Consider the following 19,193-nt stretch of genomic DNA (forward strand, 5'->3'; position numbering starts at 1 on the left):
ATAAACAGAAACTCCTCTCCTCACTTTGATGTACAAGTTTTCTCACTCGGATACTATCCAGTCCTGATTTAAGTTTCCTTTTACTTTGACTCTTAGAGACTTAGCTTTTGTATTTCTGTTTTGAAATATGTCTGTTACCTTTTTCGAAACTGAAGTAAAACATATTCATTGTAGAAAATTTGGAAAATATAGAAAAGAAATGAAGTTAAAATTCTAATATCACACCTAAAATACTTCAGTATATTTATTCTGCCTTTCTTCTCTTCTTTTCCTCTCTGTTTTTCTCTATTCTTCCCTTCCTCAACACACACATACACATACACAGAGAAATCGAAATTATATTATACATAACTTTGTATCCTAATAAATTGCTACCTCACAGTATCTTTAAGTTTTCTCTTTGTAACACAGTTTTTGAGTCCTTGCCTTTTACTGGTGGGTTTAAGCATATATATATAGCTATTTTTATACCATTTGTGGTGCCTTGCTCCTACCTTCTCATTTTCTATTATCGTGGAGTATGGGATTTTTTTAATTGGTGTTTTAAAATAATTTTGTACTTTTGTATATTATTTTGTTGATGTTTGTCTCCCCAGTGTTTTGGAATTTCCATATTTTGTTTTCATTAGGCTACTTTTAAACTTAAAACATTTTTTAAATATTTTAATCTATTCTCCTCTAATTATCAAGGTCAAAGTGAAATCATATTGTTTTGATTGCCCACTATGTAAGACAAATAATTTAGCATTTTTAAAATAAAATTTCATTTTTTTCCATGATAGCATGGTCTTTGCTAACATAATCATGAGCTTGGGAACAAATTATTATCATCCAATTATTATTTTCACATTTTGAAAATTTATTTTTGGAGAATAAACTTGAACAATTTGTCGTATTTTGTGTCTTCTTTTTCAAAATGATTTAGCCATACCTTCACAATGAACTGGTTTTAATGTTTATGGCCAGTTCTTTAGTAATCTGCCCACTAATATTTGATAATGTATTATTTTATGCTATTTAACTAACAGTCTTCCCAATGATATTATAATTTTTCCCTTAGTCACATGAAGCTTATCTTTAAGCATTTTTAGGCTATGCCCTTATCATAAGTAGTATGTCTTTCTGTTATCTACAAATTTGAATGACAGTTTCTCTGTGCACAGAATTTCAGGGTCTTAGCCTTTTATATTCAAAATTTTTTAGCTGTTAATTCTATGATTTTGATATTCTTTTGGCATTTATTTGTATCTTTTAAATTTGTTTATTTTTATGCATTTTAAAATATTTTAATATAAATTAATATTTTATGTTTTCCTTGTATCCACAGTTAATTTTATTATGGTTTTCTTCTTTTGTTTTGTTTTCTTTTTAACTTTTATTTTGGGATTGGGAGTACATGTGCAGGTTTGTTATACAGTTAAACTCGTATCACAGGAGTTTGTCGCACAGATTATTTTGTCATGCAGATACTAAGCCTAGTACTCAATAGTTATTTAATTATTTTTTCTGCTCCTCTCATCTTACCCTCCACCCCCAAAGGAGTCCTTAGTGTCTGTTGTTCCCTTCTTTGTGTTCATGAGTTCTCATCATTTAGCTCTCACTTATAAGTGAGAACATACAGTATTTGGTTTTCTGTTCCTGCATTAGTTTGCTAAGGATAATGGCCTCCTGCTCCGTCCATGTTCTCACAAAAGGCATTACCTTTTTTTTTTATGGCTGCATAGTATTCCATGGTGTATACGTACCACATTTTATTTATCCAATTACAGTTAATTATTTCATCATTATTTAGATGTATGTCTTTTAAAATTAATGTTGACTAAAAGATAGTCATCCATTTTTATATGCTGTATCCTGTCTTATTCAACAAGAAAAATAAGTCAGCTGTCTTTTATTGTTAATCTGCAACAAGGTATTTTGATTTCTCTCTCAGTTACATTTGAAATTTTGAGGTCTAATTTCTGTTCTCCAGTCCCTTTATCTCTGGAATAGTTTCCCAGTTTTGTTCTCTTATCACAGATGTAGTTTTAAAATTTTTATTGAAGTACAATAAACACAAAATTACATAAACCACAGTATTTAGCTTAATGAGTTCTCACCAACTAAACATATCTGTATAACTAATTACTAGATCATACTGCTTTGATTATCTGCAGTACCAGTTTTCCACTTTTCTGCCCCCAGTGCAGATTTTAATAGCACTATTGCAATGCTAGTTTTAGTTTATTCTTGTTATTTTGCACAGCATCCTTTTCTTCTCAGTCTGTAGTCCTTAATCCCATCCTGTTATCTTTTCAGTTATTGTTTTCATTTTTGTGTCTTTTTACTTTATTTCCATAGAAATCAATTTTCACACATATTATCGTGAAAGTATAGTCTTCTAAAATGTTCTTGATGTTTTGTTAAAACCAAATTTTGGGCTTTCTTCCTTTAGCTCTTTAGCATTATGTTCCTTTTCTTTTGTGAAGCACTAGGAATACATAATGTACGTATGTATATGTATATATACTCAAACACACAACTTGTGTCTGTCCAATCCTCATGCATTCCCTCTTGCTTTACCTCTTCATAAAAGAACAGCGGTTTCTGGCCAGATGCAGTGGCTCACGCCTGTAATTCCAGCACTTTGGGAGGCCGAGGTGGGCGGATCACGAGGTCAGGAGATGGAGGTCCATACTGGCTAACACGGTGAAAACCCGTCCCTACTAAAAATACAAAAAACTAGCAGGGCGTGGTGGCGGGCGCCTGTAGTCCCAGCTACTCGGGAGGCTGAGGCAGGAGAATGGCGTGAACGCAGGGGTGCGGAGTTTGCAGTGAGCCGAGATTGCGCCACTGCACTCCAGCCTGGGTGACAGAGCGAGACTCCGTCTCAAAAAAAAAAAAAAAGAACAGCGGTTTCTTTAATTACCTCCTTTTCCTAGCAGCCAGGTACATCAGGGGAGGCTGACTTCATTCTCAGTTCCAAAGAATAATCCTCTTTCCTCCTACTTCTTGCCATTGATTCATTTAGAGATGAATGTAAGTAAAGGTTTGCTGATGGCTTCTCAAGAAATTCTCATTTGTTCTTTAGGTAGAGCTGTCAGGTGGATGTGAATGAGGAAGCAGGCAGATAGAGTGCCACTTGCAGCCATCCTATAACTTCAAAAACGTCCTTGAGGTGAAGCTGAAACTTTGACCAGTGAGGTGAAGAAGTGGTAGATACCTGAGTTCTTGATCTTTTTGAGTCTTCAAGATAACCCTGCTGATACTATTTTTTCTTGGACTTCCTCCTTATATGAGCCAATAAATGTTAATATTTAGGGAAGCTTCATTTAGGTGTTCTATTGCTTGCTGCCAAATATCCTAACTTACACATGACTACAATCTGATGTTGAAAGGAATTAGCTCGCTCTCTCTCTCTCTCTCTCTCTCTCTCTCTCTCTCTCTCTCTCTTCCCCACTGCCCCACTCTTCCCCACATCTCCTTAGCAAGTGCGCAGCCAGACCTAGTGTTTACTAACAAAATAAATGTGTGAGGTATCATTAGCCAGGTTCACTGACCACCTTGAGGAACAGTCAAAGCACCACCTCAGATACATAGTAGAAATTCCTGTTCAAGTTCCGGTAGTTGGTAACCACCTGTTGTAATAATACTAAACTGTACTGGGGTCTTACCTGTTTTACAGATACTTCAAACTAAGTGGATATCTTCTCTGTCACTTGTAAGATAAATAAAATATAGTCCTCTGTTGCTTTTGCCTTGTTTTGTTCTGCAAGTTGTCATTTCTTAAAACATGGAGAAGACAGGGTATAAGAATGACAAGGAAAATAGTATTCAGACTAGCTCTGTAAAGCAACTGAGTGACCATCAGCTGGCTCTTTCATTAGTGCAGACCCAGGGCTCTGAGCCTAATTGCAGATTGCAGGATATGAAAACCATGTCTCTGTACTTTCCTGAAAGTAGTGGAACTTGTCAGATGAGGTTAGTCACCATTTCTGTTGCTACTTTCTTTGTTTTACATTGGTTTTGTTTAATTCAGCACCTTTTGTTTTATAATTAAGCATTTTCTTCAATTAAGACAGTAAGTTATCTTTTCATTTTATCTGTTACTATTGTGTTATCTCTCATCTTTTTCTTGTCTTCATACACATTTTAATGGGATATTGACAGTAGCTACTAAATAGATGCTACAGAATGGATATGGGCTCCTGCTAAACAGCAATTATTGTTGTTTACACGTTTCAAACTTGTTTATATTATTTCTACATAGCTAAACTTGTGATAGATATAAGTGTAACTAATTTGTATTTGGGCACTGCCAGATCTAAATTTAAGTTCTGGCGCTACCACTGTCTAATAAGTTTCATAAGCTGTCAAAGTTTCAATTTATTCAGCTTAATTACCTCACTGTGAGGTTGTGAGAAATGAATAATACAGTAAAATACTTAGCAGAGTGACCTGCACACCATACCTACCCAATAGCAGTAGCTATTGTTAATAATGTGCTTAATATTCAGCATATTTTAATTAAATAGCTGTTAGAATTTATATTTACAAAATGGATGGATCTCTAACATAAATTTAACATTTCAAGTGTTTCTTTTATTCATTTAACTTTAAAATTAGAGACATTTTACTTCTTTTAACCAAATGACAAATTCCAGACATTTAGAGAAGCATATTACCCTATAGTTGGATAGTGCTTTATATTTTGCCAAATAGAGCACTTTATGTTCTCTAAAATATTTACATATTCATTACCTTTTCCAGTTCTCACAACAACTAGAGGTAGGCAGTGCAAAGGTGCTTACTCCCATTTCACCACGGACAAAGTGAAAACTCAGAGAAACTACATGGCTCCTGTAGGATCACATATTTAACTGGAGCCATTGCTGGGACATTTGACCTCCAAACACCTCCTCTCTCTTCCATATTTATTAAATAGGCTTGCCAATTAATATATGTGAAACTAGTAATTAAAAAGCTAAGTCAGCCTATGTTTACTACAATATGCCACAGGTATTTTTTTTAATCTTAAGATTGTACTAAGAAAGAATGAAATTGAAAAATGGTTAAAGCAAAGATAAAATGTAGAAGGAAATTTCTTGTTGCATATTTAAGATATTCTTTTTATTCTGTGAAGGACATAATGAAATCTACTCAGTTAATAGGCAGCATATGGTATAATCCAAGATGTTAGAGATTTTGGGTTTTGGCCAAATAGAAATTTTAAAGAAATATTTTGGTGAAGTAGTTTCTGCCTTTTATCAAGAAACCTCTATCAACTAAGTTATTTCTTCTAAAAGTCACTGCCATTGTTTAGGGACAGTTTAAATGCCAATCCAAAGCCAGCTTCTTTGAACTGACACATTTACATGGGTAGGTAAAATTTGTGTCTCTGAAAGTGTTTTATTTCCTGCAATCAGAGCTTCTTGGCTTTTCCAGATCAAATATTCCTGTGAAAATTTGTTGAAATTTTAGACCAGGTCTGAGGAAGAGTGTTAACAGAATTAACTGGTATACTCGTAAAAAATGCAGCTATCTGAGCCCAATCCTGATTCACAGAATCGGAATTTCTAGGGATGTGTCCTAAGATTTTGCATTTTAACCACACCCACTCCTACTAAGGGATTCTTATGATATTATATTTTATAGAGCCAATACTATAAATTCTTCCCCCAGAAAAATGCAAAACAACAAATCACAAAATATTACATATATTTTCAAATAATTTACAGACCTGTCATGTCCATTCATGGATACATTAGATATCTGCAAATGCCAGATTTATCTTTGCATTGAATAAAGACTAAAGTTGTCTTCCAATACATTAGGCTCTTCATGCAGGAGAAAAGACTGAATACATGCTCATTTTGATTACAGCATTTCACACATTTCATCAAGATATATACATTATAGCAGTACTGTGTTATATAATACAGTATAATAGGAGGTAAACATAGAGGTATTCACACTTGTAAGACTTACAATACAGTTAAGGAAAGTAAATCACAAATATTTAAAAAAAAAAAAAAAGAATACAATGTACTCTACGCTGGGTTCCATGTGGATAAGCTCAGATGTTCAAGGACAAACATGAATGAGAGTTACAAGTAGAAGACATTTCAATATGGGTAAGTAGCAATTGAGCAGAACTCTGAAAGAAAGTTGGGATTTTGAAAAAAATGAAGAGAAAGTAGCGGTTGAGCAGAACTCTGAAAGAAAGTCGGCATTTTGAAAAAAACTGAAGGGAGAGAGAAAGCTTTGAATGTGTTTTAAATTTTATTCTACTAAAATATATCTTAATACAACCATTTATGTAGTAAGCAATGGAAAATAATGCTGGGAAATGAATAAAAGCCAGATTTGGAGGGCTATGAATGGCAGGCCTTACCAGGTCAATAATATACTTGGTCTTTGATATTTTCATGGCTGTACAGAATTAAAATATTAATAAATTTGTAAAAAATGACAAACAGCACTACTGAAGAATGTAAAGCCAATTCCTACCATGGCAGAGAGAAAGCCAACATTTCTTTGAATAGCAACATCGAACTCAATACAAGACAGGTTTTTATAATTCACTGTAACTTGAGTGTTTAATCATTCACTTTTGACAAGACAAGGGAAAAAAGGACTAAGCAAGAGCAGAGCCCTTTCTGATGATTTACTGATCAAAGCCAATTAGGATAGTTCTGGGTGAACTGGGTTGAGTTTCTCTGAAATTACTTTTCAAAGTAAAGTCAACAAGAGCGAGCATGTGCAATGCTGTACTTTCTCCTTGTTAGTCCGTAAAGTAACTAAAAATCACTTACCTATATCCACTGAGCTTCAAAGTATGACTTTTGAAGTGCAAAATCAAGTGAAATGTGAAACTGAAATGCAAGGCTTTTTGCAGCTATTTTGTCTTTCGTTTGAAGATCTCAGAATACTTTCCACACAATAGACTGAATCAAATCTTCCTCTGGGCTCAGCATTTTTTTATCTGAGCTACCATATGGTTCTGAACAAATATCAGGTCTGGAGAGTGTGTATATGTGTCTCTTGCATCAGAACTTTAGAATAGTGTAATCATAAAGTAGAGCAAAGAATGGATACTGAAGAAATAATTCCATGCTTTATGCTGTACACGCACACAATCTTAATATACAAAATAAGTTACCAATATAGTAACATCACTTTTTCTGATATCATTAAGGTTGAGAGTGGCCCACATAAAAGAGCTTTTGGTGTAACACATTTTTATAATTCTTTTGGGAAAAAAAATGTTTTATTTTAATCATTTCACATTTAAATATTTCAGAAATATGTTACACATTTTCTTGCATTTTTGGCTAAAAAAGTTGCATACAATTTTGTGTCTTATTGATGACAATGTTATTTATTGTTCTATGTTCTATGGATTTTGACTTTGTTCCTATTTTCAATATCTTCAAGGTACTATACTTTTTAATATTATTTTATGCCAGCTCATCATATTATTTTCCTTGGAGGCAGCATGTTGTAGAGAACAAATGTCTTATCTCAGGAGTCAGGCAGACTGAGTGAGTACCAACCACAAGTTGGCTCGGTTTCATCATCTATGAAATGAAGGCAGCAATACATCCTTCATCATTTATTAGAATGATTAAATGGCCACATAAATAAAGCATTTACCCCAGTGACTGGTACAGATCTGAGACTCAGTAAGTGTTAGTTCTATCTACTCACATTTATTGTCTAGTTCTCGGCTGTCATTTCCTGCTGCTGAAAAAGTACACAAAGTTCTCCCTTATCCTTTTCTTTTGCTGATTCTATTCCACAGCAAGCTGAAATATTTGATAATCAAGCTTGCTTTAATTGTATCTAAAATAATAATGAATAATGGACTAAGGCCTGAGGAAATAGTTAATAAACTTTGCAATCTCTAGTTTTAAACATAGAAACTTTTAGAACATATCTTCGTTCTTGATTATGTTCTGCATAGTTGAGGTCACGTACGGGGATTGACTTCCAGAAAAGTAAAATTTAATGGTAATCAACACAGAGAAAAATTGTGGATATTATTAAATCTAACTATGTGTTTAAGCAAATAAAAATGGAGTTGGGGAATTATGGCAAGACAAAACATTTGATAAGCACCTATGGCCTGGAACCATATGCTATGAACAATTGCCTCATTTAATCCTTATTAGTAGCCTTCTAAAAAAGTTACTGCTCTTTCCTTTTTACAGATTTTTTAAACTGTGACAAAATTATGAAATTATGAAAATGTCAACTCTTATATTCAGCATATTTTCCACTTAAAATTATCTACTTAGAAATTATGCGTGCAACATATTCTTTACTTAGAAATTATGATAGAATCTTAGGACTGGGAGAATCATTAGAGGCCATTGAACTACATAACATATCTTTTCTTAAATTTCTATTATAATATCCATGCTGAATGATGATTCTCTCTACATCTGCACAGCTTCAATGTCAGGAAACATACTGTCTCCCAAGAGAGCTGGTTCTATGCTTGATGAGCATCAACTACTAGAAGATTCTGCACAGTGAGCATATATAAACTATCCAAAGGCTTCTTACCATTGGTAGTAGTTTTCACAGTTAGAAACAAATAAAACATAAAATTCCATGTGATGGACCTTAGCTACATGAAGACCCTTCTGATATGCCCTGGTATCTGCTTTTCTCCTGGTTAAACATCCAATTTTCTCCAAGAATTTCTATAATGACATGATTTCAAGTAAAATCACTATCATATTAGCTTTCTTTATTGGAGTGTTCATATTTTATCTCTGCCTCCTAAAACAAAAAATATTTTTAGTTCAAATTGGGAGTTAGAAAGAGATTTTCATTTCCTTTGGCCCAGATACTATCAATTGTCATGACAGCCCCAATGTCACACAAAATTTGGAAAGTCAGATCACCATGGATCCATATTTCAAAGATAAGTTGAGGTAATAAAGAATAAAGTAAACCATAGGCTGCTGTAGATCATAAAAGTGTTAATAATAATTATCAGTAAATTATTGTCAATTGAAACTTATAGGTCTTCACCCAATAAGTTGTATCTCTTCAATTCAGTTTTGTGGTTTCTTCACCTCAAGTGAAAGGAGTTAACTCTTTACTTCAGATTAAGAAAACTGTCTTCTTTAGTTGACATGAGATCTCTGGCTTGCCTGCTTTATACCTATTCCATTCTGTCCCAGCCAATCCATTCTATTGTTTCCCCATCCCCCATTCATTTTTCTCCCTTCCTTTTGTAAATCACTGTGATATATTAGCTATATAGACTTATTTACATGTATTCATGTAAATTATTAAAGTTTGTGTGTAAGTATATATTATGTTAAAGTTCTCATTTTCTTTCTTCCTTTTTTTAACTTTTAGTTTAAGTTCAAGGGTAGAAGTACAGGTTTTTTACATAGGCAAACTTCTGTCATGGGGGGCTGTTGTACAGATTATTTCATCATCCAGATATTAAGCCTTATACCCATTAGTTATTTTTCCTGATCTTCTCCCTCCTCCAAGCCCTCTAATGGTACATCTCTTTGTTATATTGGAGAAGAAAGCCTTTTTCAGCCTCCCCTAGCAGAGCACTCCTCAAGTCCTATTGACCAGGATTGGGTCACATGCCCATGACCCAGCTGTAAAGGAGTGTGTGAAAGAATATATTTGACATGTGTATTCTATATGGTGGGACACCTGTCTCTCTGTAAGGAATGGGGGTGGGACATGCTGGGCAACGACTACTGGAGGTAACCATAACTTCTGCCTAAGGGAGGTCATTATTTTTAACAGATTCATGTTGCCTATAAATTAAAAAAGTATGCCTTATATATTTTTATTCAAGTAATATTTATCCAAGTTCACTTATACTGTCCACAAAAAAAAGTTGATGAAACTCCTTTGAATGACTAGTACGCTCCAGGCATTTATAGTTATTTCATTTGGTCCACACAAAAATAATTATTTCATAGGCTTTATTCTTTCTACTTTATATGAAATTTCAGCTTAAATAAATTAGCTAATTTACCCAAGTTCTCATAGCCTAGTTTCAAAACTCCGATTAGTATAAAAGTCAGTGTCATAGTCTGACTCCTAGTCCATGTTTATTCTACTTCATTATTCTGGTTCCCTGAGGACTATTAGAAATGCCTCTCCAAGTAGATCCATTGATCAGAACCCTGAATATGATGCCTCTCCTTCTCATCCCACCCTTACCCTCTAGCCCCCAATAGATACGTTTCTTCCTTCAGTCCTCAAGGCTATTGTCTGCTCAGCCTTCCCCACTACTGTAAGCTTGAGTAAACTGTATGCTTCAAGAATCAGGATTATATCTATTTTTCTTCACCATCATATCTCCTGCACTCACATACTGGCAGTCAAACTAAGGCCTTGATAAGTAAGTTTTAAACATGAATTAATAATAAATGAATGAAGACATGCACTATTGCAATGTCTCTTGCATGACACATTTTTCTGCCTTGTTACTGGTTTCCATCACAACTTATCTGACCTCAGTGATATGGCATTTTTTTTTTTTTTAATGTGGCATATACTGCCCATGATAAGGCACTAATGGCTATTTTGTGATACAGTTACCGCCCCTCTCAGGTAACATTTTCACCTTTACTGAGGCTTCTAAGAGACAAGGTCTCAACCTAAAGGAATTGCTCTTATGGTGAGAATTTTAGGGAGTATGGTACTTCTAGGGGCCTTCATGACCGCTCAGCTTATACTGCCTATGTGAAACCTCTATAGGTCTTCAGGTTCCCCTTTAAGAAAATGTTAAAAAGAAACAAAAAAGAATTACTGTTTTTGTTTGTACTCTCAGTATATCTCAAACACCTCACATATTCAAATTATTCTCTCATACAAAATTAAATGCCATTGGATTTTAAAGGAGTGGAGCATAACTGGGCTTTCATAGAGGCTGGAATTTGTCTGAGAGCACCACACAAGTAACTCTTGCCACAGTCTCAATTAATAAAAGCCTTTGCTCTTTTTTCTTAATTTTTCTTTCCTTTCTATCACTTGCATAGATATTCAATAGGTTTGAAGTTGCCATTAATTTCTTAACCACTATTCAAAAGCAAAACAAACAAAAGAAAACAAAACAAAACAGCATTTTCATTGCTGTAAAGCAAAATAAAATTAGGCCCTAATTTTCCACAATAGAAGTTGTCCAAAATGCTTATCTGTGGTTAGAGTCCCCCAAAACTCATTTCTTCATAATAATAATGTCAGCGTTCAGTGTTGTGATCATAACACTCACTAGTGTGACTTAAAAAGGTGAGTCACCATATGCTAAGCAGGGATGGGATCTAAGAATAACAAGGCTGCCTGGTAAGCAGCACAAATGAGTCTTACACTAAGTCCCACTGATCCAGCTTGGAGGGAAATGAGTCAAAAACAAGTCCCCAAACTCTCTACCTGAGGAAGAGGTGACATTGAAAAACAAGCTCACACTTCTGGATATGGTCCAAAATGATCAGAAACTCACTCTGTCAACCTAGTCGGTGTTTGGATGGATATCTCTTTTTTAACAGAAGGATGTTTGGAGCCAGAACACATGGTTTTCACATTTTAATGGCAATGCTGATAGGTAACTAACTCTTTTCTTACATATGCTAATTTGCACCATGCTTAGTGTTTTTAAGATGTTTAGCAATTAATGTTTAATGCTATAACAGATATTACTATCAAATGAAAATTCAAACTTTTGAGAAAGGAAAAGTGGATATATTTATGCATTGAGTTTTGGTTTTAGATAATTTCTACTTTGATTTCTATTTATTATAATTTTCTTTGATTTCTATTTATTAAAATTTTAAACCCTAAGTCAGTTAAAACAGATCAAGATGAAGCTTCCTCATTTGTGTATGTATTTTATATATGTCTAGTGTATATATGTCTAGTATATATATGTCATTTATATATGTCTAGTATATACATGTCTAGTGTAAATTATATAACTTCATATTAGATATTTCATTAACCATGGCTTCAGCAAAGTGAGAATTATGACAAAAATCATCTTCATATCCAATGATATTAATTCTAAATATAAAGTCTACATTCTTTTTATCCATTAATATGATTTATTCTCAAGAAAATATGAGATATGCCAAGTGGTAGACATTTTCGCTATCATGATTATTTTGAAATACAGTATTATCATGGAATCAAATACTGAACTAAAAGAATTTTAGGAAAATAAAGTGAGGTGACAGTTTTTAATTAATTAAATGAATTGACTTTATATAAGCAAATAACAATAAGCTTCAAGTAATCCATCCCATACTATAAATAATTGGACATAAATAACCAATTTGTATTCAACTAAAATACCCAATTAAGAAGACTGAATGGCCCCAGTGGTCCCATAAATATCCCCTAATCCTTTTATCTTGATTGACAGCAGATCTTGTTCTTTGCCCAACTACTCCAATAACCAATACAAGACATTTTGATCTTTTTTCCCACTTTTAGTTTTCTGGGTTCATCAAATAAATATGTCGGACTTTATTTTACATTGGACATGTCAATAGAATTGATTTTAAGTAAAGTAAAAGCATAAACTGCTGTTTATCATTCTACTTTTCAGACCTAATTCTGTTTGTTGTTCTTCTGACTATTGATCTTAATACAGGGTTTCTCTACTTTTTTTGTTCTTTTTAAAATTATTGTAAAATTTAAAACTTGCTTTTCTGTTTATATTTAAAAGAAACACATAATCTAATTATTGACATTTTATGAAAGATCAAATGCATAAATTTTAGCAATCATAAGAAAAAATACAGTAGGCAATGGTATAGAAAGCACGACCATCTGCACTTATTTGCCCACAAAGGATAAATGAAAATGTACTGTAAATTGTAAAGAAATAAACATCCTATTTCAAGCCCTAATAAGCTAATGGGTAAATAGTTGTAATAGCTGCCTAGTTGGTCTTCCTGTCTTCAGTTTCTTCCTACTTCACTCTGTGTTACATATTCCTGTGAAGCTGATCTTTATGAGAAACCATGTTGGTTTTCTGTCCAACAATTACGTATGACTCCCCACTGCCAGAAAATAAAAAAAATACAGTTAAAAACCTCGTAAATTCCCAGACCTTCTCCACTCTGACTACATTTAACCTTTGTGTGTTTATTTTCCTACGTAAATCCTACGTGCCAAACAGATTGCCAAACCCATTGTCACCTCTAAATGTTAAGCTTTCCCATCGATGAATGTTTTGTTTATTCACTTATTTACACATACGAGGACGTCTTTTTTTTCTTCTTCTTTTGAGACAGAGTCTCGCTCTGCCGCCCAGGGCTCAATGAAAGCTCTGCCTTCCGGGTTCACGCCATTCTCCTGCCTCAGCCTGCAGAGTAGCTGGGACTACAGGCTCCCGCCACCACGCCCAGCTAATTTTTTGTATTTTTAGTAGAGACGGAGTTTCACCGTGTTAGCCAGGATGGCCTCCATCTCCTGACCTTGTGATCCGCCCACCTCGACCCCCCGAAGTGCTGGCATTACAGGTGTGAGCCACCGTGCCTGGCCACAAGGCCTTCTTTATCAACTCGATCTGTATTTGAAAACCTATGTTAAATTCTATCTCTGTAAGACCTTCCCAGCCAGGTCTGAAGAGATACCTTTCTCTGGAGGCTCTGCAGCAGCTACTGCCGATACAATTCACTTAGAATCTATTGTATACTGTCTAGTGAAATCTCTTCAGTATTGTCTTGACTTGTGCTAGCATTTAATTTTTCACAAATTTGTCTTACTTTTCCTTTATTAAATTCATTGAGGACAGGGACTAGTTCTAACTTCATGTTATCCACAATATTTTATACATGATAGATATATAATCAATATTTATTGATTTGACTTAATATGAAGATTTCATATCTAAAGATGTTTCATTATCTATCATTCAAAGTCTTTTCCCTGAAACTTTCCTAAATACGCTCTAATGTTGCCTGAGTTTGATTCTCTTATATTATCGATATCTGCTGGGAACCTACTATGTACAATACATTTCCATAAATATATATTTTGTCCTTTCATTATATTGTAAGTACATTCAGGCTTACATCATAGAGTACATCAGAGAGTACATCATAGAGTAGCTATTCTATAAATTGAGAAAATGGTCAATTGAAATTTCAACTAAGGGATCAAGATATGGTTGCTGTCAGGTACCAAAGTGAATTATGAAATAAACGAAAACACAGGATGTTAAAGTAAATACAGATAACAGACTTCAGGTTTTTGAAAGGTTTATACTTTTTTTATTTTTTATTTTTTTAATTTATTTATTTTATTTATTTATTTTTTTTTATTTTGAAGCAGAGGTCTTGCTGTGTTGCCAGGCTGGAGTACAGTGGCCACAATCTCCGGCTCACTGCAAACCTCACCTCGCAATTCTCCTGCCTCAGCCTCCTGAGTAGCTGGGATTACATGCCCACACCATCATACCTGGCTAAGTTTTGTATTTTTAGTAGAGATGGGGTTTTACCATATTGGTCAGGTTGGTTTCAAACTCCTGACATCCTGATCCACCCGCCTCGGCCTCCAAAGTTCTGGGATTACAGGTGTGAGCCACTTCGCCTGGCCAAAAGGTTTATACTGATGTCAGGGGTATGTGAAAATTCTTCAGAGGCAATTTGAAGGAGTGGATCTACAAGGAGATTTCATTGGAGAGGCTTGCTGCTGTATTGTGAGTTGAATCTTACCCCTCAAATTGAGGGCTAGATGCTACTTTCTAAACCAGAGTGACCATAGCTTCCAGGAGCGTTCCAGTGTCATCTAAAGTTGGTGGAAGGGAAGGAACGGGCAACTTAGACTAGATTCTTCACCTGCCTAAGGAATCTAAAGATGAAAAAGTGTGATGACTCTTAACCCAAGGCATCAGGAAAGAGAGAGAAAGAATTGTTGCTGTGCTGTGTTGGAAAGTAAATGCACTCCCCTCCTACTGCAGGTTAAGTGGACGTGAATCCTGTGGTTCAGATGGGGAACCCGTGGTAGGAGCATTAGTAGGTAGTTTGTGTAAAAAGAGTTCTTCTCAATAGGTCTCTGTTGGAAGGTGAAAGAATCCTACTAAAAGAGTTGATAAAGAAGGAAGCAGGAGTAAACGTCAGTAAACCAATAGCAAAGGGGTTGGGGGAGGAGCAAATATGAGCCGTCAGTAAAAGGAGAGGCAATGTCTGCCTGCCTTCACGGTACTCTACAGTGAGTCTCAGCTGGAGGAATACAGTGGGCTCCAAGGAACTCATAAGTGCCCCTTATAACAAATACGAACTTTAAACAACTCCCAGTCTCAGAAACCATGGAACCATATTGTATTAGTCAGGTGAATAATTTCTGTATCCCTTCCCCCATTTTTTGTCACCAACTTCAGTCTTCTAGGGGACAGAACACATAAATCTGAGGGTGGAGACAATGGAATAGAAAGAGGGAAGAAGGCTTCCGAATACTCTTTCAAGACAGCCTGAAGTTAGCCTAGCAGGCAAAGACGATTTTATTCTAAATTGCATGAGACTTTTGATCATTATATGTGACTGGCCATTCTAATTGCTGTGGGTGTTTTTTTTTTAAGAGATCGTGACACTACTATCAAATAGTAAGCCGAAAAGTCCTGGAGTCTGCTGAAGACTTTTATCTAGAGGCAATGAAACCCTTCCCCAGTTAAATATGTTTCAAGATAGGGTGGGAGAAAAAATCATGTTTTGCTTTTGTTATGCCGTATAAGTTATTCAATAGTTTTACCCTCAAATACTTGTTATTACTTTTTTTGTTCTTAAAATCCTTTGAAAATCAAGTTTAAGTAAAATATCTTCTAGTACAAAAGTTTCAACTTTTCATATTCAGTTATATTAAACTTATATTGGAACACCCCTTTAGAATATACTGTAGTTTACCTGTAATTCCTATGTCAGTTTTCTGTGCTTCCCAGGATGACTATATAACAAATAGATTAGTTCCATTCAGTTCTATTCTTTCTATTCATCAAACATTTAATAATTCATACCATTAGCATTGTACAGGTGCTGTGGGTGGCTCTAAGTAAGATTATAACATGTCCACTGTTTTCACAGAGCTTGAAATATTTTTGAATTGACAGAGCTTGTATGAAAGTAATCCTAGTACAGTAAAATATAAGTACAATAGAGTCCAATCAAGTGCCTAGATATGTAGATCATAAATGGCAGTAGATCATCAAAGATTAACATTGCATACATTTATCTAAAAGTTTACACAAAGAAAGCACTTTGGTTTTGGATCAGATTGAATGCATTATAAAAATATTTAATCATTTTAGGAAGGTCATAATGAATTCATTCATTCCAAAACTAAATAGCTAATACAAGCCAGGTACTATGCTATGTTTTAGACATATATTGGTGAATAAAACAGACATTTTCCTTCCTTCAAGGAAAGCACAATTTGATGAGATTCTAGACTAATATGCTGTCCAAGTAAATCTCTCATGTAAAATTATGCAATTTACAGGGCATTACACATGCTCACACTTTCTAAATAGTCTATCTCAATGACTACAGTACTATTTGAATTTTGTCATTAGAGGATAATTCTTTCTTACTACTTTTTAGTAACGGCCAACACTTATTGAGAACTTGTTATATACCAAACAATGTTATGAATATTTACGTGTCTTAACTTGTTTAATCTTTAAAAGAGCCTTATGATGTAAATGCTATTATTAATCCCATTCATAGATGAGGAAACTGAAATGCAGAAAGTGTGTGTAACCTGCTCATGATCAAGCAGTATAGCTGGGGTTCTGATCCAACATTATCAATATAGGAATCTTTGGATTAAATTTTTAAAAACACGCATTTGGGCATAGAGTTAAGTGGGAAAATAAGACATGCATATTAATAACAAACAATAAATGAGAATACACTAAATTATTAATTAAAAAACAGTGTGTACGATTGGATTTTTTTTTTTTTTTTTTTTTTTGAGACAAGAGTCTTGCTTTGTCGCCCAGGCTGGAGAGCAGTGGCGTGATCTTGGTTCACTGCAGTCTTCACCTCCTGAGTTCAAGAGATTGTCCTGCCTCAGCTTTCAGAGTAGCTGGGATTACAGGCATGCGCCACCATGCTTGGCAAATTTTTGTATTTTTAGTAAAGATAGGATTTCACCGTGTTGGCCAGGCTGATCTGAAACTCCTGGCCTCAAGCAGGCCGCCCGACTAGGCCTCCTGGGATTACAGGTGTGAGCTACCAAGCATGGCCAGGTTGGATTTTTAAAACTTACCTAATTTAGGCCAGGTGTGATGGCTCGCGCCTATAATCCCAGCACTTTGGGAGGCCGAGGCGAGTGGATCATGAGGTCAGGAGATCGAGACCATCCTGGCTAACATGGTGAAACCCCGTCTCTACAAAAAAAAAAAAAAAATTAGCCAGGCGTGGTGGCAGGCACCTGTAGTCCCAGCTATTCAGGAGACTGAGGCAGGAGAATGGCGTGAACCTGGGAGGCAGAGCTTGCAGTGAGCCAAGATTGCACTACTGCACTCCAGCCTGGGCGACAGAGTGAGACACCATCTCAAAAACAAAACTAGTTAGTTTGGGTCTGATGGTAAAAGTGCTTTGGAATTTAGACTTCGCTCTTTCTACACCTCAATTTATTTTGTGAAAGTGAACTAAAAATATCTGCTTTGAAAACCTCAGAAAATTGTAGTGAGCGCAAATATAATAATTTGAATGAAGATGTTGGGGAAACCATAAAGTCCTATGCATATGTCAATTTTTATTGGTACTCTTTGTCCATCTGAATCTCCCTCGAAAAGCAACAGCCATCCCCTTTAAAAGGTGTTATACTTCTTCATGTTACTTTTTTTTAAATGAATTCTAATAATTTCCTAATTAGATATCTTTTTTAACTTGGAATCAGAAAATAAAAATAGAAAGTGAAGTTAAAATAATAAACAGGAAAGGAGCTTGTTATGGTGTAGACATCATGATTTACACTAGCATTGTAGGGAAAGAGGAAATGGGGACTTCCATTCACCTTAGAAGCCCTTCATGGTGAGAGTTGTTTGGACTATGTTTCTGGCAAACTTTTAGGAATTATGGGGAAATATAAACAAGATATAAGGCAAAATCACTGTTTCCAAGTAGAATAGAGTGAAATCTGCAGCCAAGGACAGAATATACAATGTCTGAGAAAAAAGTCCCGAAATAAATAAATGGTATCTTACATCAGTGCCAAGAGCAATCTTTTTTCTCTTTTTTGTTTGTATGATATTCGGTGCTGCATGTATATCTGACAATGATAGTTGGAATCAATCACAGTGTTTGGCAAATTATCTATTCCTAGAGGAAGAATACAAAGCCTGCCATGACTGCATCTTTTTTCTTCACGACACATGTGGAATATAGACTTGATTTTACTTTCCCTTAATAACTGTTTACATTTTACTCCATTACAGTTCTAAATCTGAGCTATCCATGTACTTCTGCAAGATTATACATGCAAATTATGTGAAACTTCTATTTTTGATATGAATATATCTAATTTTAACCCTTTTTTATTATTTAACAGGAATCCACTGTGAAGAAGACGTCAATGAATGTTCTTCAAACCCTTGCCAAAATGGTGGTACTTGTGAGAACTTGCCTGGGAATTATACTTGCCATTGCCCATTTGATAACCTTTCCAGAACTTTTTATGGAGGAAGGGACTGTTCTGATATTCTCCTGGGCTGTACCCATCAGCAATGCCTAAATAATGGAATATGCATCCCTCACTTCCAAGATGGCCAGCATGGATTCAGCTGCCTGTGTCCATCTGGCTACACCGGGTCCCTGTGTGAAATCGCAACCACGCTTTCATTTGAGGGCGATGGTTTCCTGTGGGTCAAAACTGGCTCAGTGACAACCAAGGGCTCAGTTTGTAATATAGCCCTCAGGTTTCAGACTGTTCAGCCAATGGCTCTTCTACTTTTCCGAGGCAACAGGGATGTGTTTGTGAAGCTGGAGCTGCTAAGTGGCTACATTCACTTATCAATTCAGGTCAACAATCAGCCAAAGGTGCTTCTGTACATTTCCCATAATACCAGCGACGGAGAGTGGCATTTCGTGGAGGTAATATTTGCAGAGGCTGTGACCCTTACCTTGATGGATGACTCCTGTAAGGAGAAATGCATCTCGAAAGCTCCTTCTCCACTTGAAAGTGATCAATCAATATGTGTTTTCAGAACTCCTTTT

At 35.2% G+C, this 19,193-nt stretch overlaps 1 protein-coding gene across 1 annotated transcript in view; it reads left to right on the top strand.

Moving 5' to 3' along the window:
• The window catches only part of CRB1 (crumbs cell polarity complex component 1), a 164,628-nt gene that overhangs the window by 89,380 nt on the left and 56,055 nt on the right, over positions 1-19,193 (top strand). Inside the window, 1 exon segment of the mRNA XM_017864633.1 lies at positions 18,529-19,192. Within this exon segment, the coding sequence (XP_017720122.1) occupies positions 18,529-19,192 (664 nt within the window).

The sequence above is a fragment of the Rhinopithecus bieti genome, unplaced genomic scaffold, assembly GCF_001698545.2.
Source record: "Rhinopithecus bieti isolate Rb0 unplaced genomic scaffold, ASM169854v2 scaffold_74548, whole genome shotgun sequence".
NCBI lineage: Eukaryota > Metazoa > Chordata > Mammalia > Primates > Cercopithecidae > Rhinopithecus > Rhinopithecus bieti.